This window comes from Meleagris gallopavo, chromosome 9 (assembly GCF_905368555.1).
Source record: "Meleagris gallopavo chromosome 9, MGAL_WU_HG_1.1, whole genome shotgun sequence".
NCBI classification, from domain to species: Eukaryota; Metazoa; Chordata; class Aves; order Galliformes; family Phasianidae; genus Meleagris; species Meleagris gallopavo.
In genome coordinates this window covers 8,654,133-8,681,568 of record NC_139412.1, presented here as the reverse complement: position 1 = coordinate 8,681,568, position 27,436 = coordinate 8,654,133, and the positions used below count along the sequence as shown (strand labels likewise).

The 27,436-nt window shown below is 35.4% G+C and overlaps 1 protein-coding gene across 1 annotated transcript in view; it reads left to right on the top strand.

Moving 5' to 3' along the window:
* Positions 1–27,436, top strand: part of LOC104912176 (connector enhancer of kinase suppressor of ras 2-like) — a 173,218-nt gene that overhangs the window by 137,261 nt on the left and 8,521 nt on the right. The window contains exons 15-23 of the mRNA XM_085230711.1: positions 3,389–3,437; positions 6,089–6,137; positions 7,424–7,599; positions 8,419–8,492; positions 14,125–14,196; positions 24,004–24,074; positions 24,776–24,879; positions 26,312–26,819; positions 27,123–27,322. Of these exons, the coding sequence (XP_085086837.1) occupies positions 3,389–3,437; positions 6,089–6,137; positions 7,424–7,599; positions 8,419–8,492; positions 14,125–14,196; positions 24,004–24,074; positions 24,776–24,879; positions 26,312–26,819; positions 27,123–27,322 (1,303 nt within the window). The remainder of the gene's footprint in view (positions 1–3,388; positions 3,438–6,088; positions 6,138–7,423; positions 7,600–8,418; positions 8,493–14,124; positions 14,197–24,003; positions 24,075–24,775; positions 24,880–26,311; positions 26,820–27,122; positions 27,323–27,436) is intronic.

Here is a 27,436-nt window from a genome sequence, read left to right as displayed (position 1 = left end):
ATTGGGCCTGGCTATCATAACCATATCATTCCATTTGGCTTTGTCTCCCTCTCTATTCTTCTCTCTTTCACTTCTGTAACAACTGTTTTCCTTAAAAGAAAGATGAGGAATAACTCAAACAAATATGGTACAGATAAAGTGAAAAAAGTAAATGACATGCTAGGGTTCCTTTATATCTAAATTAATTGCTTCTACCAGTTCCATATAGTGAATTTACCTGTCTAAAGAGAAGAAAAGGTCAGCATTTCTTCTTCTGTTATCTGTGGATCTGAATATTTGAGGAATAATTTAATTTTGTGAAGAGTTTTAATGCATGTAAAACCTTCTAAAAGAACCCTGCAAGACTGCAAAACTGTTCCCAAATAAAATTTACACTCATCGTACATTATAATATGTATTCCTGACCTTTCAGTATATATTAACTTTTGAAGAGCTTTTAGAAACCTGATTGCAGATAATTTCTATAACTACAAGATTGTTGCTGGTAAGTAGAGTCTATGATTACTGCAAGGAGATGCATTACAGTATTTGCACGGAAGCAAATAAAACTTGACTAAGGACTTCTCAGATAAAAAGGCAGATGTATTGTTCATATTGTGTATTGGCTGAGAGAAAAAAATGGAAGCATTGAAACTGACACTTTCCAGATGGGTCAAAGCCATGATTAAAGTAACAGACCAGAAAGCAGGGGGGAATGCCCAGCAGGATGGAAGTGCATTTATGGCATTCTCATAGGTAGACAGAAATGGAGCATTAATGACAAAATCTGCCTTGCAGCGGTTTGGGCTTCTGTTCTTTCCTTTACCAAATGTTATAAGTTTAACATCTCTGTTTTTCAGTTGTTTCTTTCAATCCTTGTAGTCTACAGGCAGCTCAGAACTTCAAACTCTTAATTATTAACTTGTAATTTTAATGTTAATGTTATGCATCCCATCTTTTCACTGCAGTCTCGGGCATTTCCCTTTCTAACCTGACATGGACAACCACAGTGTCAAGATGCTCATCATTATTCATACTCTGAAAAATGACACTTTGCCCAGACCTTCTCCAAGGATGTAGAATTGAAACTGCACACAGCAATACACTTTTACAATTAAGCCACATACAGAGATTTCTAATATAGTGATATTGATGTTAAAAACTATGATGACTAAACTGCCAGTGGAGCCTACATCATGCTTACTTTGGGAAAGTTCACTTGTTTGTGTTTTTTTTTTTCTTGCTAAGAATCAGTTTTTATTATTTTCATCAAGATTGCTTCTGGGCTCATGAAAATTGGTTATTGGACTTCCCTACAACAACAAGTGTAACTGTTGCGTTCCACATTTGCCAGCCAAGAAGATACTGCTAGGATATTAGTACTGCAAAAATATTATGCTTTTCTGATCATCTAAAGAATCTTTCTTGAGCTAACTGCTAAATTGCTGTGGTCTTTATGAATTTCCTGTTTTTGAGTGCTTCTGAAGCATCAAAGAGAAAGTAGCAGGGAAGGAAGGAACTGCGTAAAAGATCAGACTTTCCATACCTGGCAAGCATCTGGCAGTCATATCAAATTTAGCACAACAGTTATGTATTTATTAATGTCTCAGTGTTTATAGATCTACTTACATATTGCTAAAGTTATATAGAATACCCAGAAAATCTCGAAGGGAGATGCTTATTTATCAAACCAAGGTTAAATCAAATTTCTTCTGTAATGATATGGAACTGGCTGACTGGCAGAGCGCAGAGGGTCGTCGTTGGTGGTGCAGAGTCTGGCTGGAGACCTGTAACCAGTGGTGTCCCCCAGGGGTCTGTGCTGGGTCCGGTCTTGTTCAACATCTTCATCAATGACCTTGATGAGGGGATAGTGGCAACCCTCAGCAAGTTTGCTGATGATACGAAGTTGGGAGGATTGGCTGACACGCCTGAAGGCTGTGCTGCCATTCAGCGAGACCTGGACAGGCTGGAGAGCTGGGCAGTAAGAAACCGGATGAGGTTCAACAAAAGCAAGTGTAGGGTCTTACACCTAGGGAGGAATAATTGCATGCACCAATACAGGCTGGGGGATGAGCTGCTGGTGAGGAGCTCTGCAGAGAGGGACCTGGGCGTCCTGGTGGATGACAGGTTGGCCATGAGCCAGCAGTGTGCCCTCGTGGCCAAAAAGGCCAATGGCATTCTGGGGTGCATTAAAAAGAGGTGTCCAGCAGGTCAAGGGAGGTGATCCTCCCCCTCTACTCTGCCCTGGTAAGGCCTCATCTGGAGTACTGTGTCCAGTTCTGGGCTCCCCAGTACAACAAAGACAGGGATCTCTTGGAAAGAGTCCAGCGGAGGGCCACAAAGATGGTGAAGGGCCTGGAGCATCTTCCCTATGAAGAAAGGCTAAGTGAACTGGGTCTGTTTAGCCTTGAGAAAAGAAGACTGAGAGGGGACCTGCTGCAGGTTTACAAATATCTGAGGTGTGGTGGCCATAGTGGTGAGGCCAGTCTCTTTTCAGTGGTACGTGGAGACAGGACGAGGGGAAACGGACATAAGCTGCAGCATAGGAAGTTTTGCACGAATGTGCGTAAGAACTTCTTCACGGTGAGGTGACGGAGCACTGGAACAGGCTGCCCAGGGAGGTTGTGGAGTCTCCTTCTCTGGAGATATTCAAGTCTTGCCTGGACGCCTACCTGTACGACCTGGTGTAGGGAACCTGCTTTGGCAGGGGGGTTGGTCTCGATGATCTCCAGAGGTCCCTTCCAACCCCTACAATTCTGTGATTCTGTGATTCTGTGATATGGGAAGGAAACACATTTGCAGTATATAGAATGCATACAAGTGTTTCCTAAAAGTCACATTCAAATGTTCAAGTAAATATCCATATCCTATTACATTTTAAAATGTGAATGAGTCCTCTGACATAGTTTCTAACTTATTTCTTTGCATTTCTTTTTACTGTTGTTTGAAAATACTTGTTCATTCCTAGTTTACTATAAACACCTGGAGTCCATTATACCTGTGGCAAATTCTGCTGCTGTACAAAATGTACAAATAAGAGATAGCCCTGCAACAAAGAAACTCTGATTTATATCTGCTAAAAATCATTGAAAGAGGGAGGAGCTGTATTGTTTGCTTTTGAGTTTTGGCTGATGAAATTCAAGTATGTTCAGCTAGTTTTTGAGGTGGACATTCTGAGATGATTTGTCTTTTTGAGTCAGAATACTGAGAATAACTTTATGTTTTTGAATAACATTAACAAAAGTCATTGAAAATAATGTGCCTCATATTTTAGGTGCTGCATTTTAAATAACTTTGAAAATATAAATATATCTATAAGAATGCATTTAGAAATGCATTTGTGTGTTTGTTATTATTCAGAATATTATTTCCTGTTGTTATTTGACATCTTTCTTCCTCTCTCTCCCAGATATGCTAGTTCTGCCATTGATCGTCAAGGAAGTACATCCATGAGGAAGGTAATGATTTACAAAAGAAAACAAAAGCCCTAAGGATTATTTCTAAATTCAGGGCAGTATCTACTGCAACCACAGTTGACTGAAGTGTATGCAGTACTTTTGGTTAAGTTTAATAGAAACCGTATTAGATATACTAAAGGATGTATTAGTTTTGGAAGGATAACTGTAGTAAACTCTTGGATTTGGAAAGGGACATCTTCCAGTGATGTCCTAAAGGAAAATTTTAAAAACTCTTGAGATGTGTGAATAGTACACATACTCTGACAAGGATTTTTATTACCTAGATTTTCAGTGTTTTATAGTTCCCATTTTGAACAGAAAATATCTAGACTTCTCAGTCATTTTTTGTTTTGTCAAATATTTCATTAAAAGGACAAACAATGCAACTTTCAGTTATAGAATATCATTTTTTCACTCTGACAAGAACTAATTTTGCTAAGTGGATAAGCTGTAATCTGCTGTAAGCTAACAGATGTCATTCTGCCTCCCAAGGATTCACAAAGCAATGTTCAGTATCGGTGGCGTAGTGGAAGACATATAACCAAGTATTCTGCAGTTTTCCTCTACCTGCCAATCCCTACCTTGTGTGCTGCCTCCCTTGGAAAGCACTTAAACCCGTTGCAGTTCCTTGGGATCACAGTACTACAACTAATCTAATAGATGTAACATGAGGAAAACAGCACTACATGCTCCATGATTTGTGTATTTTGTTCTATGAATGCACCAGTTGCTGTGTTCTGAACTTGTTAAAGTTTTCCTCAAAATTGCAGAGGTATGTGCTACTAGGCTTGCATTAATGGCTTAGTTCCTTTCATCCTGACAGGTGACTGAATATCTAGTCCTCCAGGGCATTTTTAAAATGAAACCTAACTTTTCATTTAGTGATTCTGTGACACCTAAACAGCATTCTTACTGCTTCACCGTGAATGTACTGAGGTCTCACTGATTTAACTTCATACAGCAGAGATTCAATTCAATCATTGTTTTTCCATGGCGTGCTTCTTGCTGTCTGAGGTGGGAGTAGGGACATGTATTTTCTTTAACATTCTTCTTTCACGTTGTGGTTTTGAGTCAGAGGTTAAATGCATACAACCACAGTATGTGCTCCAGTCATCAGCCTTTTTCCCGTAGCAACCTTGACTCACGCTAAGTTGCAAGTTCTGACTGCTTTCTTACGCTGCTTACCACAAAGTTAATTATAAGTTAGTTTCTTTATCTCTCAAAATATGAAGCTTGAATTGAATGCAAGTTAGCAGTGCTAGTTAAACTTGTGTTTCCAAGGAACTGCAGGTCTTTCTCTGTTTTTCTTGCTTTTAATACATTGCACATATGCATGAACAACACACAGTGAGATTAATTAACTTACATTTTTGGAAGAGCAAATATTTTCAGTTCTTGTTTTATTATACTTGAACTTTATTTTTAAAACTGTTATACTGAGTGATATACCACTTTCTGATGTGTATTCTAAAGCAGGTATCCTCCAGTGTTCATTTTCTTGAAGTTCTGTAATTAGAATTTTCAGATGTGATTAGATTTATAGAGTTCTACCTCACTGAAGTATTTTTTTAGCCTAAACTATAGAAAATTTTGATGATTTTTCTTGCAGAAACAGAAACCTGCTCTATGCTATTGCATTTGTATGCAGAGAGAGGAAGGCTGAACAGGTTGTTTCAGTCACAGAAAGCCACAGTTGGGACAATATGACTGACTGGTTCTGCTGCTGGAGCTTATAGTACATTAATAAAAAATCAGTTTTGCTGTGCGTCTTTAATACTTTCTCATGAACTTAGGTCTGTTCTTCTATTTCCTGATTGTTTTTAACTATGTTTCCTATAGTACAGGAACAAGCATTAATCTTTCTATCTTCTGCAGTTCTCAATAAAATAGATAAATCTGCAGCTGTCTTAGAGTGATACTATGCGTGTACACTTACAGAGCTTGTCACCTGTCAGACATGCAAGCTGGTGTTCTCCAAGCCAACTCTCTCAAAAATAAAGAATTACTGATCTCTGTTAGACACTAGGAAGTGTCCATGGCATTCAGTAGTGTGAGCTGGCTGTTGTTACAGGAAGGTTACAAGAAGGCATGGATGTGTGCAGAAAACTCCTTCCCCCTTTATTCTTATTTGAAACTAACCATTGCCTGTATCTTGCAGGTAGTTGGGTTTCTTACAGTGCTTAAATTGAAATCTTCCATCCTAAATATTAATTTCTTATTAATAATTTATTACTGTTAGTTATAATTCTCAGTTATTTTAATGTTAATGTTATGATACTTACTCTTAACACGTTGTTTCAGAGTTGCTTATAAGAACTTTGTCACAAGCATTTGCTTTTTGAGCGTAGTAATGCGCTAGTTTATATCCTCAGTTTTCAAGTTACTGGATATCCGTTTGACCAAAGAATCCGAATGATTTGATTGCAAGAAATGTAATTAATAAAAGAAAATATGAGATTTTAATTAGTAGCCTTACCACTGTTTTCTTTATGATGTTTATAATAGTAATGAAAAGAAATAAAAATAAAATCCTATGATAACTAATCCTAAGATGACCATGGCGATGGTAGTGAAAGCTGTTTCATGTTAGTGCTATTACCTGCACTAGTTTTTTATAATCCTTTTTTTCTTTCTTTCTTTCTTTCTTACAGTCATTCCATTACGCTTCTCTCAGGGTAAAATCCAGAAAATGGTCAAAAGGTAACTTCTTCAGATTAACATTCTGAAAGCAGAAAATAAGAGTTCTTAACTGATAATAAACACTGTTGATCAAATGCCAAAGTTCATCTTAATTTCAATATTTCTAAATTTGATAGTAAATACCAAAGTAAATAAAGAAATGTTTTAAGGTAGCACAGATATAATGTTGGTAGACTCAGTGGTAAAATTTCTCTGATTTAGGTAACAGAAAAGTAGTCTTTGTATATTTTGCCATTTTCTTTTGCTCTGATTCTTTTTCCATTCGTAGCCCATTTGAGACCGTTAAAGCAATAAACTGAAGAAAATTAGTTACAGCATAATAAATTCATTTCAATTTATATGCAGTGAAATCTTTATTGCCATGTTTTAGTGTCCTAAAAAAAATTTCCTTTATTTTTACCAGACAATTTTAATGCTTCAAACTGGGCATAGTACAGGACATTATTCTAATAAGAGCTAAATATTAAATTTGACTGGGGAATGTTGAAGAACAAAGGACGATCTTTTGATGCCATCTAAACGTCTTAATTGTTTCACATTTGTAGCTTAAATACAATTATTGTAGCAATACAGACTTGATTTTTCACAAAAAAAAATGTCTAAGATTTAAATGAAATTTCCTACAAGATCTTTTTAAGGAAAAATGATACCATAACTATGAAAACTTCTTGTTAATGCAAGAAAAATTGCAAAAGACACTAAAATTTTAAGCCTTTTAATTGAAAAGAAGAACAAAAAGAAGAAAGACAACAGCAAAATAACTAACAAACAAAACCCAATACCTTTCTTGATACTGTTAATTCAAACCCTATCCAATGGGGTTAAAATTGTGCCATTAAATTCAGCACAGGAGAAATGTAGACGTGCATTTTTACAAATACAGATTTTTCTTTCTTATAGACTATACTAACTATGAAAAATGAGCTAAAAATCTCCCAGAATTTGACAGCCCTCCTACTGCAAATAGCAGTAACAGAAGATACGGAGAAAGTAGTGTTTACAACCACATACGGATTATGTTTATTTAAATGAATTTCAGGTTCAAAACTAAATGAAGTATGTTTTTTGCTTAGAAATGATGATGACCATCCTCATCAATCCTAAGAGAAACAGATCCTCTAGAGATTAAATAAGCCATTACATAAAAAGGTTTTTTTGTTTTGTATTCATGCAGAAACCAAAATTGTAGAGCATTTAAATTGATTCATCATTTAAAATTAGTAATGTGGTCGTATTGAGAAGAGTAGCATTCAGAGAGATGTCTCATACTACTGTTGTGTTCTCAGGGAGCTCTCTGACGAGTGGAAGTAGAAGACGAATTTCTTGCAAAGATTTGGGGCATGGAGATTGTGAAGGCTGGCTGTGGAAGAAAAAGGATGCCAAAGGTTACTTCACACAGAAATGGAAAAAGTACTGGTTTATTTTGAAGGATTCTTCCTTATACTGGTACACAAACCAGAATGTAAGTATACTCTGTGTTTGGAGAAAGCCTAAATTAAACCTTAATTTTTATCATTCTTTTGAGAAAGTCTATAAATATTAGAGAAAAGCCACTTGAATTGCCATGTCTTGTTCACTTGAACTGGAAATACTTCAATTGGAATTATTTTTGAATTCTTCAAAGTGGAAGGCCAAGCTTAATAAAAAGCAGAGGTTCATGGTTCTCTTAAAGTAATGAATATATCAGTAGTTAATATTCTCCCAAGTTAGTATTTGTTTGGACTAATACAGTGCTTACATTCAGCCTGTGTTTTTCAACAATCTGACTGATGTTACTGTATCTCCTTGCTTTTTCAGGCAAATTATTTCAGGAGAAGTAAAAAGTGACAAGAAGTACTTTCTAGTTATTACTTTTCCATTTAAACACCAGTGAGCTCACTGTAGGAACCAGAAGGACAGATCATTTGTACAAACGTGGCTTTAACACAAAACATTTTCAAAGTGTAGACTATATGAAGAAAAAACTGAGATTTTTTTTTCTGTGGCTGTTAATATCCTGAGTGCTGTACTAGGTGCTCTATTTGGCTCTAAAAGATTTTGTGTAATCATCAACAAAGGGAATTTAGGATGACTGCAGCTCCTTTAAGGAGCAGTCAATTCACTTCATAAATATTTCATAAAAATCAAGTAAACTAAATGTTTAATAAAAACATTTTAGGGAAAATATGTTCAGTATTTCAGTTGTTTGGGTGGTTGTTGTTAGTATAAGACATAAATGGCTACTGCTTGTTTCTCTTCAGCTGTGTGTTCTTCCTCACTATCACTTCTTCTCTTTTGATAGGATGAAAAAGCAGAAGGATTCATTAGCTTGCCTGAGTTCAGGATAGACAGAGCAGTTGAATGCAGAAGAAAACAGTAAGTAATGTGTCAATTATGCTTTTAAATTCAAGGATTGCTCTTGGAAGTATATTATATATAGTAGTGAAAACTCAGAAATCCTTAAAATCTGTAAGCAACATATCATAAGCCCACCTAAGCTTTAGTGTTTTTGTTCATTTTAAAAGATGTGACTTAATGTAAATTCTATGAGCCATCTTACAAAAAAAATGGATAATGCTTTCATCAGCTTTGCAGATAGCCAAGCTTCAACTTTAGTTAAATAAATACAGGGGGAAAAAACGTGAATGCATTTGCCAACAGGTAAAACTTTCTTAGGTTCAGTATAGTCTTCAGGATAAGAGTCAAATGTGCAAGAATTACCATAGGAAATATCTTAAGAAACAGCATAGCAAGAGCTGGTGAATATATAAATATATATTTATATATCCAATATTGAGTTATTCTCAACTGCTAAAATATTTAGGTTGCAAATACAAAATGAACACTGTGTTTCAGTTTTTCTGCTTCTTATGTGCATGTTTCTGCTACTGCATTATGTTCCCAGTAAACAGCATGTGTTAAACTTTGCCACATAATTAATAACAGGCACTGTTTGCAGGCTGTGTTGGGATTAGAATTCATAGCTGTCAAACAGTAAGTTTAATAATTCTAATGCTTTGAGACTAGCAGCTCTCCAGTATCTCCTGAATATTTGCAGGCAACAAGTAGATTTTTAAAACTTGCTACCCTCAGAAGCTACAGAGAATAGCTTAAAGATACTCTTACTAAAGCTATTCTAGTTATCACTAAGCATCTTGAATTTTTGTTGTGCTTTTCTGATGACTAAACTTGGTTTTGGTCTGAGGAATACATCCTACAGCTGTGAACATGTGCACAAGAAAGTACAGAAGATGTGAATTACAGTAGAGGCTGCTGATTAGCAAACTGCATCTCTTCAATTGCTTGTTCTTGTCTGAAGGTGTTATTACTGTCTGAGAAGATGACAGTGCAATTTATACTTATGATACTTCTTTCAACTGAGACTATCACTGAAGAAATTATATGTGAACTGAACACTATAAATTCCTCTGTGGAACAAGTAGATATTAATAATAATATTGAACAAATATGCAAGAAAAAAATATCCTTTTGTTAAAACACTTAACAAATTTCAGTGAATTAACATAGATATAACAGAAGGCCATTGTGCACAGCTAGAAATAGCTTCCAGAGTTTAATCTTAGCATTTCTTACAGAGCAATTTCTGTAGGGTATATGCACAGAAAAAGTCTGATTAACTAAAACTTTGAACACTACTGAAAGCTGTGAGTACCTCCAGGCTTTGAATACTTTCAAAAAGATGTAGGTCCAGGAGTAAAAATATAATGAAGATGTTAATAGTATTCCCATTGTTCACTGAGCAGAATTTTCCTTTGATTTCTTCCTGGACTATCATTTACATATTTGCCCTATCATAAAAACTACATGTTACACTTGCTACTCTTTTACCAGCTTTTCCAAAGACTGAAAAGAAAGCACATATGGTGTTATATTCACTTACATTTCAGTATATTGAGTATATGTGAATGCCAGGCCCTGCTTGTGTTACAGCTCTAATTCGTGGCCTCTATAAGTGCACTGATAAAACACTTATCAATTCTCTTTGGTGTTGCCTTACTGAGAACAGGACTGAGCATGATTGATATTGCCTGATTCTGCTGAGAAGCTAATGGTTCTGGTGAGCCTGGGGACAAAGTTCTGCAACCTAATTCTTCTGCATTCCTTTTGCAAATGAGGTCATGGTAACCCATTCTAAATAAACATAATCTAGAAAAGCTCATTCTTGTCTCTGCTGGACTACAGTGAAAAACTTCAGCTAAAAGAGCTAGGGAAATATTTTGTAGGATCTTTCTTGCTTCTTTCCACTTTAGAATATATTTCTCATGTAATAATATTTCTTAGTAGGTGTTGTAATATAACCTGTTTCACTGCAAGCTTGAAATATGGAAATGTAAGTCTGATTGTGTCCTTACTTCTGTATGATTGAGTTCATTTTAACAGTTCAAAAATTAGTAAAGCTCAGTTAAAAAGGAGGGGAAAGAAACATAATTATTTCCTATTTTTTAGGTAGGCTCTTGCACTTTTACATAAATTAAAGCTTTCTGAAAGAGCACTTAGTTTCTTAGTACATAAAAGAAGCCCAGCAAAATTCATATTAGGTTTCTTTCAGGTCTCCCAAAAAATCTTTATGGAACTCAGCTTGGATTTCTCCTCAAATCTGTCTTATTTTCAGAGCCAACATTGTGAGATGTTCAAAGAAGAAGAGTTACCCTTTTGAACAAAAGAATTTGAAGTCTTTCTAGAATAATGTCCTTTATTTTTAGATTTTAGATTGTCTTATCCAATGTTCTATTAGATGGGAAATGCTGTGTTACAATGTGACTGTTACTGATGTCCATGGTGTACACTGAATGCAATAGTGTTAAGAAAGCTTTGACTAAAATATATAGTCATTGAATGCATTATCTGGTATGGTTTGATGATTTGCCTCACTAATGCATTTAATGAAGGTACTCTGATTATTATATGAATCATGGCATTATCTGAGACTGGTTTAGCTCCCCAGGCTATATTTGGATGTAGAATGACCTTGCCCCTGCTAGAGGTGCTTTCTTGTTTTCACGCTGATAAACTTTCCATTGCTTTTGGGCAAAGCCTGCATCTTCATGATGTAGAATGATCATATTGTATTCGAAATTTTAGTTATTTAAGTTTTTATGTGTCATAACATGAATATCACATTATTTTCAAAGATACTTATAATGTCCTGTGGTGATGCTGTTCCACAAGATTAATGGAAATAAGGATATAATGCCTAATGTATTGACTGAACTTCCAAAAATTTAAGAAGTGACCATTTAGGTTGTCAATTCAAGTTGAAACAATGCAGCCAGAATTCTATATAAAATATATGTAGACATTAGATTATCTTAAAAATTGATACAGATTCAGTAACTTTTATTTTTGTTTTCTGATAATTTTGCAAAATCTATTATGTGCTACGGTGCCTGAAATAGCAGGGAACTTGATCTAAAGATGCAGGATGTTGTTCTCAGAGCAGTATTCCTAAAAATTGAAATACACCTCTGGCCCCACATTAGATGACAGCAAAGAGGGGAGAAGAGTCGATGCACTCAAGAGCAGGGCTGTCATTTGGGTGGATCTACACAGTCCAGGTAAATGGGTTGACAAAGGCCTTACGAAATCCATCAAGGACGTTGCAAAGTTCTGCACTTGTGAATGAACAGGCCCCTGCAGGGGGCTTACTGGCTGGGGAACAGCTCTTCTGAAACAGGCCTGACAGTCCTGGTAGATAGCAAACCAAACAGTATTCACTGTGCAGTGCTCCAAAAGAAGCCAAAGGTAAAAATACAGATATCATTCTTCTACATTATTTGTTTTATCCACATGTACAGAATCATCTATCTGGAAACTTATTTCCAGTTTTTAATGCTAGTGTATCTTAAAGCTTCTCAAATAAGAGTCTTTGTGACACTTTGGGAGATGGATGTGTTGTTGTCCTTTGCAGCCCAGAAAGAGAACTGCAAAACACTTACAAGCTTCCACAGACCTGGGATCCCCAGTTCATAAAAATAAAAACATGTTTACTTCAGAGTATGTAATATATAATAGTACAGAACTACGGCTTATTTTGCTCACCATTTAAGTGAATTTAGGAATATATATATGTAAAAGATATTAATGAACATTTATGTAGTAAAGCGGAACCTTTTGCAAAACAAGTCCATTCTGTACCTTAACTGAGGAAGGGCTCCTGTGAAAATATAGTATTCAAATTTATGATTACAGACTGTATCACATTACATGAGCATAGTGGAGACGAATTTAACGTTTGTTTATCTGAAATCCTCTGACTATAATAGTCAGACTATTATCTGACTATTAACAGGTTGACTTTGAGACTCTAACGCTGGCATTTTAATGCTTTTATGTATGTAAATTTCCTGTCTAGAAAAATAATTCTGTTTACAAGCAGAAACTCCATCATGTGATATTCTAACAGGATTAATCAAGAGGATTAGAATCTCTAGATCCACCATATAATCCTCTCCAATTCAAGTCAGTGCTTAAATCTCAAGGTTGGGCAAATGGTTGGGCAAATGGAAGACTAGAAGGTCAAGATGTTGCAGCATTTCAAAATAACTGCAAAGAGTACTGACATCAGGGAAAAGAATGTACCTATAAATAACATATGCTTAGATCAAAATCACTTGCATTAAGATCTTAAAATTCAGTATATATAATTAACAATTGTATGCCATCTAGTGGGCATCAGAAAAGTTTCCTTCCTATTTATGGATTTCCCATGCATTCTCTCTTTTTATTTGCAATGTATGAGCTGCCTGTTATTTGAAATTTCTGGTGTTTGTATTTACAGTAAATGCCAGTAAATATGCTGCCTTTTTGCTTGCTTATTTTTTGTCAGCTGATATTAATTAGTATTGATCTTTAATTAGTACAAATTTTGATCTTTTCATTTCATTAGAATGTCACATTTTTATAAGGGTCTTGTGACTTGTGACATGCTTTAAATCAGCAGAAGTAGAGATTAGGATCTTCACTGAAATTGTCAATTCATATGTCAAAACAATGGTTGAATATTTCTTATATCTTTTTGTGGATTCAGGATGTTTTATGATGACTCTCTGTGCAAAGGTAAACTTATCCTTCTAATATACATGTAAACTCATTAAAAAGGAAACTGCAGAGAAATTCATCTCTCCTACCTCATTCTTTTGCAAAATCTTTGTTAGGAAAGCCTGTTACTGTATGCATCTGTTATTATTACAGGTATATATAAGAAAATAGGTGTCCTCAAATGAAGTTTCTTCAGCTTTCAATCTCTGCAAATTGGAATTAATCATAGTCATTAACAAAACACTAATTTGCATTTAAGCTATTAATAGTGGGAAATGTGCATAATCAGTTTTTTTATAATGACACATGTAATGATTTCTAATCTAATTCTTACATCTAATGATTACCATATAAATGTCAGTATTTTAACCTAAATTCTACGTATGATAGTTGTTACTCTATTCATTTGCCAACTAATCAAAACAATAGTATTTAATGGTGTTGAGTCTGTGGCTTCCTTGATAGCAATACTCCTTTAAATTATTATTATTTAATTAATACAAAAATTGTCTGTCCTAAGTATTGCTTTGAGTAGAACAAAAACCACAGCCATATGTGAGAAAATATGGTGGGATCAAACTCATCGTCCTTTAGACTATTTGACCTTTGAAACACAACTAATAAGTACTTAAATTTACTCGATAAGATTTTCAGATTCATCTAATAAGTTTTTAATTTATAACATCAGCAGTTATTGAATGGATTTACATTTCTAAGTAATTCAGGTATTTCTGAAACTTATAGATGTAAATTCTGAAATGTAGGCGTAAGCGGATCAGTATGAATCCGTCTGTATGTTGGATTCAGCAAAAGATTCAGACTGAGCATTCAAAAGGCCTATTAAGCTTGTAACATGCTGAATAATTATGGTGCATACCAGTCTTATGTTGTCTGTAGACAATATCCTTGAAAGAAAAGATATTTTTTCTTCTTTGTGTTTGTTTTCTAGTGCCTTCAAAGCATGTCACCCCAAAATAAAGAGTTTCTACTTTGCAACAGACTGTCTTGAAGAAATGAATAGGTAAGTAATATATTCTTTTTCTTGAAACACCAATAATTGAAAATAATACTTAATCTCACATAGAAATGGGCTCCTGGAGTGTGATGTAATGCTGATCGATAGTGTTCTCAATATAGTCCATTCTGGTCCTCCACTGCTTTTAGTATGTACTGCTTTACATTCTGTGGCTTATTTTGTTGGCTGCAATTTTTTGTCATGCCACATAGCACAATTCTGTAAAAGTGTTAGAAAAATTACTTGTATGGGTCTCATCTGTGTTTATTCAAATTTTTGAGTTGTTTATGACACTCTTTTTTTTTCTTGTTAAACACTGAAAATATCCTTATAGATATTATGCTCTAACAGTTTCTTGTACGTAAAAACCATGCATACCTACCAAAGCCTCTACTGAGAATAACTTGCATTATGGAAAAAGAAGTAAAGAAAAAAGAAAAGGGAAATTTAATTTGATCCATTGTATCACTCTCTCAACAAAGCTAACAAAGTTGTATTGGTAGTGTTGCTGTGTATTGTCAAATGTCCTTGGTCGCACAGGGAGGGCATTCGAGGCCCTGGACAACCTGATCCAAAATTAAAGTTGGCTCTGGACGAGGAGGCTGTGGGAACAGATGACCTCCTGAGATGTCTTCCAACTTAAATTACCTTGTGCTTCTATCCTGTGACTCAGTGATGAAGGCAGAGGCTAGATAAAGGTGGGGAAGTGCCTGTGAGGATCAAAGACAGAGTCAAATGTTCTACCTCCTCCTGCTGCTTCAGGAATTTGTTTATTCACAGCCGGAGTAAAAAGCAAGGACACATGGGAAAACTCTGCCATACTTCAAAGTCTTAAATCTTTCATGGCATAGACTGCTGAAACTTTGGAATTTTGTTAGTTTTCTCTGTTCGAAGACTTAGGCTGAACTACCTTCAGGATACAGATGGATTTTTTTCTTTGGAACAATAACATCAAGAGGCTATTTTTAAACTGTATTGACACATAAAATTAGATGTATTGAAACAGTTCAGGCCTGTTCATCATTCACTAATGATGATGAGGAGGAGGAGGTTCAGTTCTCAGGAGTATCTTACTGTAGCCAGATATGCTACTTGGATGTAAATTTGCTGCAAAATACTTGTTTTCATTGTTACCAGTGTTTCATTATTTGATTATATAATCTGGCTGAGATCTGTTTTGTACAAAACTGAAGTGAGAATCTTCTGCTACTTTAAAATATGCATGGTTTCTTCCTTAATTTTAGCTATTTTGATAGATATGATTTGTTTAAGTGCCATTGCTCCCTATTATACCACAAAATTTTCTGACTCAAGGAAAACCAGGAAGTCTTGATGTACATTCAATTTAATATCCATTGATTTTCCTATACTAGGAGTCAACACAGCTGTCTTCATGACAGTTTACAGCCTCTGTGGAGCATAGCAGTTGGTAAGGTGCCAGGTTCTGTTTTCATATCAAACTGCCACAATAATTTGGAATTAACTAGAGCCTTTTTTTCTAACTTTTAGAATCTGTTTTCCATGAGAGAAGACAAAGAAGGGTGAACTTTCCCCTTCAAATTTTTTTTGGCAGTATTTTTCCACCAGAAGTGTTATTCCAGTGGGGTAATTGTAATTCACTCAGCAACCCAAATGATGGATTGCAATGCTTCCTCTGTAAAATCTCTGGGCATCCCCTGCAGCCTTTATATCCTTCCAGGAATTCCTTGTCCCAGACATCATGTCTGAAATTTGAATGGAGTAAGCAAGATTCATAGAAAAAAAAATGCACCTAAAAAGCTGTTATCTTTCCACCAAACTGCTAACTGTGTAGTCTAAGGTAATATGGCAAATAGTTTTGTGGTATCTCATAATTCTGCTGTCACCACAAATTTTAACTGGATTTTCCATGTTTACACTGAAAAGTAAAAGAGTCTTAATATGGAGAAGAGGAAAATAGCATTTCTTCATTCGTGATACGGAGAATATATAGCCTTTTTTTCAGCTTCATTTACTGACAGCTTTTTTTTAACAGCTATTTATATTCAATTTTTTATTCAAGATTCACTGTTTTCTAGATTGGATTTTGTTTTAATCTGCATAATATTGGAATCTGCCTTTAATACTGCATGGCTTTTGAAAGTACTACCTACTGATGGGTAGTAATTGATTTGTGCGCACCAGATAGTGTTGTTCTTTTGCAGCAGAATTTTTGCCTGCTGTGTAGCATGTTGCAGACAGACTTTGCTTTGCAAAATTAATGCTCATGCTGTTTTGTCAGGTCTACATGAGCATAGCTGTGTTCTTAGAAATGAATTAATAATGAAATTGATGAACTCAAATTTTGCTTGCCACGGTCACGAGGTACTCCAAGCTCGTTAAAGCCTTATTTCACAGAAGTGGTTCATCTGTTCCCAGACCATGTATAACCTATTTATAGCTTTAATACTCCTAAGGAAATTAGCACTGAATTTAATTTTCAGTTGTTTTACAATGTCTATTTTATTTAAAATTTTCTTGTGATTGAAGCGTGCAGTTCATTTACAGTCTCCTTGTGGACTCCAAATGTTAAAGAAAGGAAAAAAAACCCTCCTGTTATAGGCTGAATCATTTGACCATGCTTGATTTGAAAACTGGGTTAACTTCATGATATTAATAATTCCCATAAATCTTCGGCTGTCATTCAAAAATGCACTATCTGCTTAAACCTAAAATGATGATAAATTGATTTTGGAGGAATCACTTCCAATAATTTCCAAGTCAAGATCTGAAAGTCTGTAAAACATTATTTCTCTTAAAAAGAAACTGCTTGAAGGTTGATATATTCTGAATTAAATTGCTATTGAATATAAGCGAATTTCAGGGTGCGTATCTTCTGTACTTTTGCATATGATGTATAACAAGTGAGTTACTCCAAGCTTTCTCTAAACCATCTTTATTATTAAAGTTCATTCAGCTGTCTTCCATAAATTTGAGGCATGTTAGTGTCATTGTCAGTTCTTTGCCAGTCAGATGGTAGATCAGTATTTGTGCATGTATGACAGTTTTAATTTACTTTTAATCTTTCCTTATGAATAAGCTAACACCTAAGAAAAGGTCTTGGCAACTAAGAATTCTGACATACACCCCTGTTGGACATTACCCCTTATGAACAAGTGAATGGAAGGCTATCCATGTCAGATCTGTCTGTCCTTATTTACAAGTGCTTTAAGAAAACGATCTGTGTAAGTTATTAAAGAGCTCTTACTCTCCAGTCTCTTGCCCAGTGAAATTCTGGGGAATATGAAAGAACTTCACAGGTTGAAATCCCTGAATTGGTGCCTACCAATTGCTGTAAATTAACAGGACAGCAGATTTTTTCCTTCTTTCTTTGTATCTTCCTACAAACTTGTTTCAAATTCAGGAAAAATGCAGTCACTCCTAAGACCACTCCAAACATCTAAGTTATTGCGCTCACATAACAACTTGTAAGTTGCAGCACAAGTAAAAAAGATTTCCGATCAGAAGTTGCAGGCCCCAGAGGTTGGATGAAACTATTACATATGTGGGAGTGAACACTGAACATTGCAGGAGTACAGATGCAGCGCTCAGTCTGAGGAAAATGCTGCACTAAAAGGTTGATATATTCTGAATTAAAAGAGTACAGAGCTGTATGTCTTCAAAGTCTCCTTTTTGTTTTTTTCTTTTTCTTTTTTCTTTTTCTGGTAAGCCCCCAGAGTCTTCCTTCTATGATTTATGGACTACTTTCCATAGACCTTGTGAACTACCATTTCTCCCTTGACACAGATTGAGAACCACTGGTTTCTAGCAGTACATCAGAGTTTACTGGAGTTTGCAAAGCAAAATTGCAATTACCCAAGAAACAATCCAAATTAGCATTCAGGTGTGAATTTATCCCTAATGCACAGGAGCTAGGATTTGCATTGTCTGAAATTACAAAATTAACTTAATCAAATTCTGCTAGAAATAATACCATTGTGAATCGATATAGCTGTTCAGGGAGCCAAACAGCTCATCTGCATTTAATAGAGCAGTGTTTTTGAGAACAGTGCTGTACCTCCCAGTGATAAAGGAACATGCATTATAGTCACATATTATAATGTCATACTGGAAATACTAAGCCAACACTGCAAAAACTGAATTTTTTAATAACAAGAAGAAGTGGTGGATATAACTATATAAATCAGGCCTTTAACAGTATTATTTGGCCTGTTCAATCTGATTTATCTAAGAGTATGTGGAAATAAGATTTCAGAAATAAATCATCCCATTCCTTAACAATATTCTGCCTCCTGCCTCCAAACCCCAAAACCTCATCCATATCTTTTCAGGTCATACAAGGTGGATGCACATGCTGGAGCATCTGCAATGACATAGCAAAGGAGGTGGTAGAGGGAGGCAGCAACTAGTACTTGCCTGTAGATGGATACCAAGGAAGTCTGGTGAATTACCTGCAGTAGTCTGGTAAATCTATGGGACAAGACTGCATTAGGGTGAAATTCAGTAGCTGCATTTCACTAACGAATATTTTAATTTCTTCTTAACTGATTTCTTTATCTACTTAACTGATTCCCTTAAGTATCAGCATGGCAATCCAAGTTCATCTCATCAATAGCTACTTCTTTTGCTTTGCCTAGGCAGTGGTAGAGCTGCTACAAATGTGTTTGGAAATGTATTTGAAATTTGGCAAGAGATGTTCCAGTTGAGTGAGTTTCTCTGATGGTTCTGGTAGATTTCCTTAGGCTTTTATTTGAAATTGTAGTCTATCATAAAGTTATTGTGTATATATTTTCTGTGTTACACAATTATATTTATAGAGTAAGATGCTATTTTATTTATTGCCACAAGGGTTATTTATTTGCCACAGAAGCAGTGAATTTTATTGTCCATCATCCAGCAGGAATTAAAGACAAAATAAACAAACAAATAAATAAACAAAAGAACCAAAACAAAACAGACTTCTGACCACAAAGGCCTAGATGTGCATCCAATTGACAGAGTGAAGATATAAAAAAAATTGAAAATCTCCATTAAGTGCATGAAGTAGATGCACACACAAAGCGGGCATAAATTGCTATGGTTCACTTGTCAATTCTTAAAGTGTCTGGGGCTTTTTTCCATATTTTTCCACCCTGACAAATCTAAGAAGACAGTGCATGAATCAAGATCAACAGAGTCATGTCAAATTATCAAATCAGAGAGTACTTACTGTTTATCCCTTGAACGATTTTACTTAACAAATTCCAGCAACCGTGACAAATAAAATAGTAGAAATACAGGCTGTTGAGAGTTGATATATTTGGAGAGATGAGCTCATTGAGAAAACTGTTGCTATATGTCAACGTGAGACATCAGTTATGTGTTTGGGCTTCTTTTATGTAGTGAAAAAAAAAAGGAATAATTTTAGCCATACCTATTACATGAACTTTTATTCTGTTAAATGAGGGCATTACTTGTACAGCCTTAGTGAACAGTGGAAATAAGATTCTAAAAGGGAAACATTGATTTTTCAGATGTCCATTAAGAAAGACTGGTCGGAAAGAAGCCAGCATGCCAAATACAAAAATGATTTAAAAATATAATTCTGTATTGCAAATAATTTTACGGTGAACTCTGGAATCCAATTATCTCACTGTTCTGAGAGGATATAATACAAAGTTTATAACCTGAAAATAAATGTTAATTGCACTAAATAAATTGTAGGTATGAAACAGATGGTCCAAGAGGATCTGTATTTTAATACACTAGAAGTTAACTTGATTGAATTGAACTTCAGTTCTGTTTTTTCTTTTAGCCAAATAATCTGTAGTGTACATGCAATTCCACAAGTGAAGAAAAATATATTCCTGCTCTGAAACTTTTAAAATACAAACTTGTGATGTCTTGGAAGTGCAAGTATTAATTAATGAAAAGATATGAGAAAAATAAGAAATGGGCTTTTTTTTCACTTGTGTTTACCTTGATCTGGATTGCTAGAAAGAAGTAGGCAAGTGGATGAAGTCTGACTCAAATAGTTACTCTGTTACCCTAAATACAGGCATTAAACATTTCTTCTCAGCTTATGAGGAAACTGTCCTTTTTGATGGTAGCACTTTGCTATAAATTAACAGTACTTCCTTTTTTTATACTTTCCTATTTACTCCCCAACTCAAATGTGTATTCCATATCCTAGTACTTCTCCCACATTTTTTCAGTTTTTTTTTTTTTGGTCTGTGGTTTTCTCAGATTTCGGCCTTTGCCCATATCATTATTTTTTTTTACCTGACTTCCTTTAACAACATTAAGCAATTCAGTTGGTTAGCACTTAGTTTTCAAAGAAACAATTTTTTTTTTCTTAAACCATTGATAAAAACATACATCCTTTCATAAATTGTTTCCATCTTTAGGCAGGCACTCTTAAAATGGAGAATTGATCTGAGAGTTCTGGTTGCCTTCAGTCCCAGGGACTTGCACTGACCTTGGCTCTGCTCATTGTTGTAGTCAGCAACAATTGCTGAGGAAGAGGAATTGTAACAGCAAACAGAAACTTGCTGCCTTTGTAAGAGTGGTGGCATGTTATTGTTTTTTAATACAGTCTTCTAGGACATGAAGCTGTATGAAAATGTTTTTCTGGTTGCTTGGTCCATTTTAACATTTCTCCAGTGTTTTTATTAAATGATCAGTAAGAGAATGTGCTGCTGACTCCTGGCAACTCAGGGCATTTCAAGCATGACTCACTCTTCAGTATCAAGTTTTGATTATTGTCACAGCTACTCAGTTCATGACTGCCCTCCGTGTCTTTGTAAACATCCCTTTCCAGGCCTTGGGGTAGGATCAGACTTGCAGAACAGTCCCTGAGCTGCAATCCCCTGGTACTAACCAGAATTATCTCAGTAAATTTAACTTAACTTCCTGCCATGCAGCTCTATTTTATCCCGAAGCAATGACAACAGCGCCTGTTCGTAATCAACAGAATTAATTAAAACAAACTGATTTATTTTAAATTTGAACTATTGAGACATAGTACAAAACTTACTCATGTATTGACATGACTTTTCCTGAGGCTTCCCATTCCCTCCATTTGGTTTTCTAAGGTAGAGGCAATACGAAAAAATAATTAAAACACTTGTTTCCCTGTAAGTTGCTACAGTGTATGCAATTTGGTAAGAATTGTTTCTCACAGGGCTTAAAGACAATATTGAAAATATTGAAAACAGCTCCACATGCACCACAGCTATTTTCTGTCTGGAATGCAAACCCTACAGTTTGCTGACCTAGTGAAAAGCACTGGTTAAGTTGTTCTCTGCCTATTTTTCAGAAATAAATTGTAAAAGAAAAAAAGTAAGATTATTTTTTTGGTGGAAGAGGAGTCAAACTTTCTCCCTTTGGGCCAAGATCTATGGGGATGTACATGTAAGGTTGCTATACATGTACCTGCCAGAATGTCTCTTGTCTTGTTATGCTCTCATGCAATTCAAAGTGCTATGAGGGAAGCAGCAATATAAACCAAACTAGACAAACTATTCCCTATTTCTTCACTGTTCTGCTTGACAGGTATAGCATATAGTCTTGCATTGCATGACCTTTGATTAAGCATGCAGTCATTTATCCCTTAGAGAGTCTGATTCTGACACACAGCTCCCATTGCCTTCCTGAAACCTGACATTTGCCTTCAAGGCATTCAGTGCAAAGTTCCGAACCAAGTGGATGAGTTTCAAGCTTTCCAGAGAGAACTTTTGTATAACCTTGGCTGCCTGTTTTCTTAATAAAAATGAAAGTATGCATTTGCTCATCAGGCAAATTCATCATGTTTACACAGCTTTCCTTTTGAATTGAGTTTGCATTTCCTTGGGGGCGGGGGAAAGGATGTGTTAACTGTAAGAAAAAGATCTGTAATCTCAGCACTTCTCTAACTCCTGATTAACCTCAAAAACATTCACCCAGGCTTTTTAAAAAAATACAAAACCTAAGATTGAGATTCTTTTCCTTTTGTTAGAAGAGAATTTATCATTTGAAACCAGTGAATGTCATCAGATATCTCTTTTCATTTCCTTGACAAAGAGCTAACTCTGAATTGTGGTAAATGAGGTAAGAATGTACTCGCAGCTATTGCAAGGACCTTCTTGCCTTTTGGTAGGAAAAACAAATCTGGGCAATCTTCAAGGAGGAAGAGTACCTTCTGCTAATTCCAGATATGAACACTGAGGCCATATGAATAAAGCAGATACCCGTCTGCTGAGGAAATCCATGTTACTTTGAAGGTTAACATGGTTAACATGGTTAACATAGGCAGCAAATAACAATAAGCAACAAGATAAACTGGCAAGAAATTTAAGCCAACAAAAATGTCAGCACACTGATCACTAAAGAGGCTGAACTTGGTTTGAGTTTGAAGATGGCAGCACCCTGGTTTATCGTTGGTGCTTAAGCAGAACCTTAGTTAAAGTATCTGAGGCATAATGCTTAACTGTCAAGGTAAAGTATGACTACAACTGTTTTTCTCCAGTGTTAATGAGTTTAGAAATTCAGGAATAACTGTTGAAAAATTAGTAAATACAAGTGTTTAGTAATGAGAAAAAATATGATGTCATTTCAATTACTGCTCTAAATATCATGCCTTTTAAAATGAAGCAAATGTCAAGTGATCAGCATGTTCTTTATTGAATGAAATTATTCTGGTGAGCACTACAGAAAATCAGCTTTTCAGTAAACCTGTTAATCCATTTGAAATTTACTTCCTCAGTGATAAAGATGAGGTATGCATGCTGATGCAAGCAATGTCTCTGTTAGCAGTTCTAAGCCTGTAGCTGGCATTTGTGAAAAATAATTAGTGATTTAATTTTTACTTCCAAATTGGGGACTTCTGTTTTAATATGGAAAGCCAAAGCAATGCTGTTGTACAATTCTTTGTATTTTCATACTTTTACTATTGAATTAATCATTATAATAATTACCTGTAAGAAGTAAATGTTGTTATACTCTTTAGATACTTATGTAAGTGATAAGATATATAGGATGATTTGCTGAAGGTGATACAATGAGTCAGTTTTCTATCCAATATTACAGACAAAGACCATTGCTCTGAGCAAGTGCAGTGCATTACTTACACCAGTAGATGAATACATGCTGAATTGTATTCTATTTTTAGTGTATGCTCTTCCTTCATTTTCTGTCTCCTTGCTGCTATCTTTCATATTCTATGTCATTACAAAAGTAATGTATTCATGAACGCCCTTAAAAGCTTGTTTTATTCTAATTATACTTAATAGTTTTCCTGTTTCAATCTGCAAAAAAAAAAAAAAGGTCATTATTGTAGAGGACCTATTGTTTACTAATATCTTTCTTGAGAAGTCTTTGGAAGGTTTTTTTGTTGTGATATGATTCGTCAGACAAGAAAATAATTATTAACAAAATGTGCATTGCACTGTCAAAAAGAAAAGGAGCTGCTTCTAGAAAACACATTCAATATGCTAGAAAATTAATGATATAATAATTTGGTCACTGTGTAAGGGAGTGTTTAAGAATACAACTCAGATATGGGTTTTCATGCAGGTATTATCTTAATTCTAGTTTGTTTTATAGTCTTTTCGTAGCATTTTCAGGAAAGTTCTTGAAGTAGTGATCAAAATAAATACAGTGTGCTCCTGTGCAATAAATGCAATGTGAATTGAAACAACTTTCAGTTACTTGAAATTATTAACTACTGAATTTATCTGATTCATGATTTTAACAGTCTGAAGTGTTCAGTGTAGGGACTAACTGTTGTTTCTGACTTTTTTACGTGATGGGATTCTGTACACCATCATGTTCACACTTTTGAGTATCCCTCTTCTTCATTTTCTATTATTCTTTTAGATGGATGAATCGTCTGGGCCTCGCAGCAATTGGTTACACACCTGATGACAAGGATATTCATCCTGATGAAGGTAATGCTTCAGAGATAAGTAGAAGAGCAGAGGGTACACCTGTTCATTATTTGAATGAAGTTGGAGATGTCATAACTGACTTCTTTATTAACGTGTTATGTCTTATGATAAGAACATATAGCCCTGAAGAATTAGATTTATTAGTGCCACCAAAAAATACAATCCAGAATAATAATTTAAGAAATATTTTAGAAAAATGATAAGCACAATGTGAAGTCCAGGCTGCATTATGATCTCTAAGAGCAGAGCCATCACTTATGTTCATCACCCTAGAGCAAGTGAAGATATCACAGTTACAGGGTCAAGACGTACTTTAGATCCATTCTTCATCTTCTGAGCCTTCCCTTTTTTGTCATGACCTAATAGGTGAACACAGATCAAGTAAATGTTTAGATTCAATTCTACTTTGGCTTCTAGAAGGAAGTTTCCTTTTCAAACTCTGACGAGAAGCTATTGTTTATTGTACAGTGGTTAGGTGCTTAATGTGCTTTCTGTAACACTATCCTAAATCATTTGAAGGTGGTTCTTTGTACCTGCGTATCTGAAATACCATCCATTTTTGCAAGATCTGCTCCTTAGTGGCTGCCAAGTGACCTAGGTGACTGTGAAATGTTTGTCCTTGAAAGCTAATGATATTTTGAAACTGTCAGAAACAGTTCTTGTGGAAAAATACATCACTGAAACCCAGAATGCTTTGTTAGCAGATTACTGGAGTGAAAGCGACCAGGATGATGTTGATGGCTCTTTAACCCTGAAGCAGGAAGGCTCCTCAACACTGTGTGACACCTATCACCGAACACCTTCAGTGAGTTATAAATACTGACATTAGGTCACCACAAAAGATGTGCTTTGATTTGCATTTTGCTTTGTTTAGCATATTAATTATTATCAAGGTGGAACAAAAATAGATCTCATTGTAAGAATGAAATCAGTGCTGTTCTTCATGAGCTATGAACTGAATGTTTCCATAACAAGTCAACTACAAAGTAAGGAGAGGTAAATGTCTTCTTACACAGATATGCCACCAGACTGTGTATACTACATTTTTTGAATTATTTGGGTAATTACATCTAATACCAACAAAAGATTCAAATGCTGACTTCACTGCAGAATATGAATATAATGCAATGAATGGGACAGTTTGCATTAGCTGAGACTGTTTTTCAAATATGAATATTGGATACTGGATATTATTGGATGTTTGAGATTAAGACTGGATCACATTCACTTCATAATTATGTTTTAGTATGAACATTCCTTTTTAAAAATGAATTTTTAGAGGTAAGTCTTTTTTTTTTTTTTTTTTTTTTTTTCACCAGATGAAGCATTGCATACAATGCAATAGCAGTAACAGTATTTTCTGGCAGCGTCATAAGACGTTAAGTAGCAGACAAAAATACTTCTAGTATATAGTGCAGGGAGAGGTTTTGATAAATTAGAGAAAAAATGTTTTGTTTACAAACAGGTTCTAGTAGCAAATAAGAACATTTCTAACATATAGAACATGCTGTGATATTTAATCTGTTTCTAAGCAGATAGGATTGTTCTCTATTTTTCTTTCAGATTTTTCTTCAGCGTGAATGACACGATGCTCACACTGCCAGACCCAAAGAAAGAGTGACTGAGGCAACAGCATCACATGGGTGAAGTTCAGACTGATATTCACCCATGTGATGCTGTTTTATCAACTGAGACACAGGTTAAGCCTCTCCCTTTCTGTTTTTTCACTTTTTTGCCTTTCTCTTTGTTTTTGAATTAAAATGATACACAGACCAAGCAGAATTAAAATGATTTGGTACATTTAGCAGTCCCCCCAAAATTCAAAATTTTTTGTTTTTGTTTTTGTTTTTTCTTGTTTGGCTGGATGTTTATCCTCTAAAAATAAGAAAGGAAATCCAATTACCGTTTCTTTTGGGGGCTTTCATGTCTTCACAGCACACTGCTGGACTGAGCATAAACTGGACAGGTCTCCAGAAAACCTTTGTTTTCAAGCAGTTCTTTCCAGCAGTCGTTGCTGATGGGCAGAGAATGTGCAAAACAAGAATAGGGAGTGGTTAAAACATCGCACTTGCATAAAAGAATTCACTGCTAGGTATGTTTGGTTCACAAAGGTTCATATTATGACATATCAAAACACACATATAAGCCCATTTTATTAGTACATATCATGTTCTTGTAATTTTCTTGGGTCTATTCAAAACCTTGTCTTAAAGTCAGATCTTTTTGTTTCTTTTCAGGTGACTTCATCAAGTCCATTCCCTGAAGCAAAACATGGACGACACTTTTCAAGTGAATCAACATATTCCCATTCATCTGCTGAAGATTCTCGACAAGAGGTAGCAGGAAGCACACATTCATCAGGATGCAGACCTCCCTACCGAGAAAGACGCTCATGGCAGGATCTGATAGAGACTCCATTAACCAGTTCAGGGCTTCATTTTCTCCAAACTGTTCCTCCTGATCCAGAATACGTGAGTGGTCAGCCTGGAATGTCACCAGAAAGACGAAGACAAGCAACATTGCCAGTACAAAAGCGTCATAATTATGAACAGGATGGGCCTTTCCCTTTAGTGGAATGTCAGAGAGGACATAGTTCTCAGAGCAGGCCACAGAAGCAACGTAGTCAAAGCCTTCCACGAAATAGAGACGTCAGGGGTAAAGGGCGTGTGAAGTCCATAGAAGGAACAGAGGAAAACTTGGAAGAGAAAATTCCTATTAGAAGGCATAACAGCTTTTGTGCAGAAGGTAAGCTTTTGGAGATATTCTGATCCACCTTACTGCTTTGAAAAAGCAATAATTCCATTATTCTCAGCAAAGTTTTTGTCCATCAAGATTTGATTCTGACAAATTCATCAATGACATGGAGGACTTTGCATTTGAAATGCTTGAATGTAGTGTTTAATGATATAGCTTTGTGGCTTTTCAAAATGAAAATGGGAAGACTGTGTCATAGGTTATTTTACACACTAATTTGCAGTATTATTTTTTTTTAATTGACTTCAGCTGAATTGGCTGTGGCTGTTCTTAGTTTTCTTTATTTTCTTTCAGAAGGCAAAAAAGAAACTGGAGAAAAGTTAGATGGCCTACAAGAGCTTTATAAGTCTCTGGAACAAGCTAGTTTGTCAGCTTTTGGAGAACAGCGCCCTTCCACCAAGCAGGAGTTTCGCAAGTCTTTTGTAAAGCGATGTAATGATCCAGTTATCAATGAAAAGCTTCACCACATCAGAGTACTCAAGAGCACTTTAAAGGTAAGGTTTCATCATTAGTTTTGTGTATGAGAAATCTGAACTTGCAAAAGTTAAACTCTCGTTGTTTTCCCGTAGATATAGAGTGTTTCTTTACCACTTTAGAATTAAGTTTCA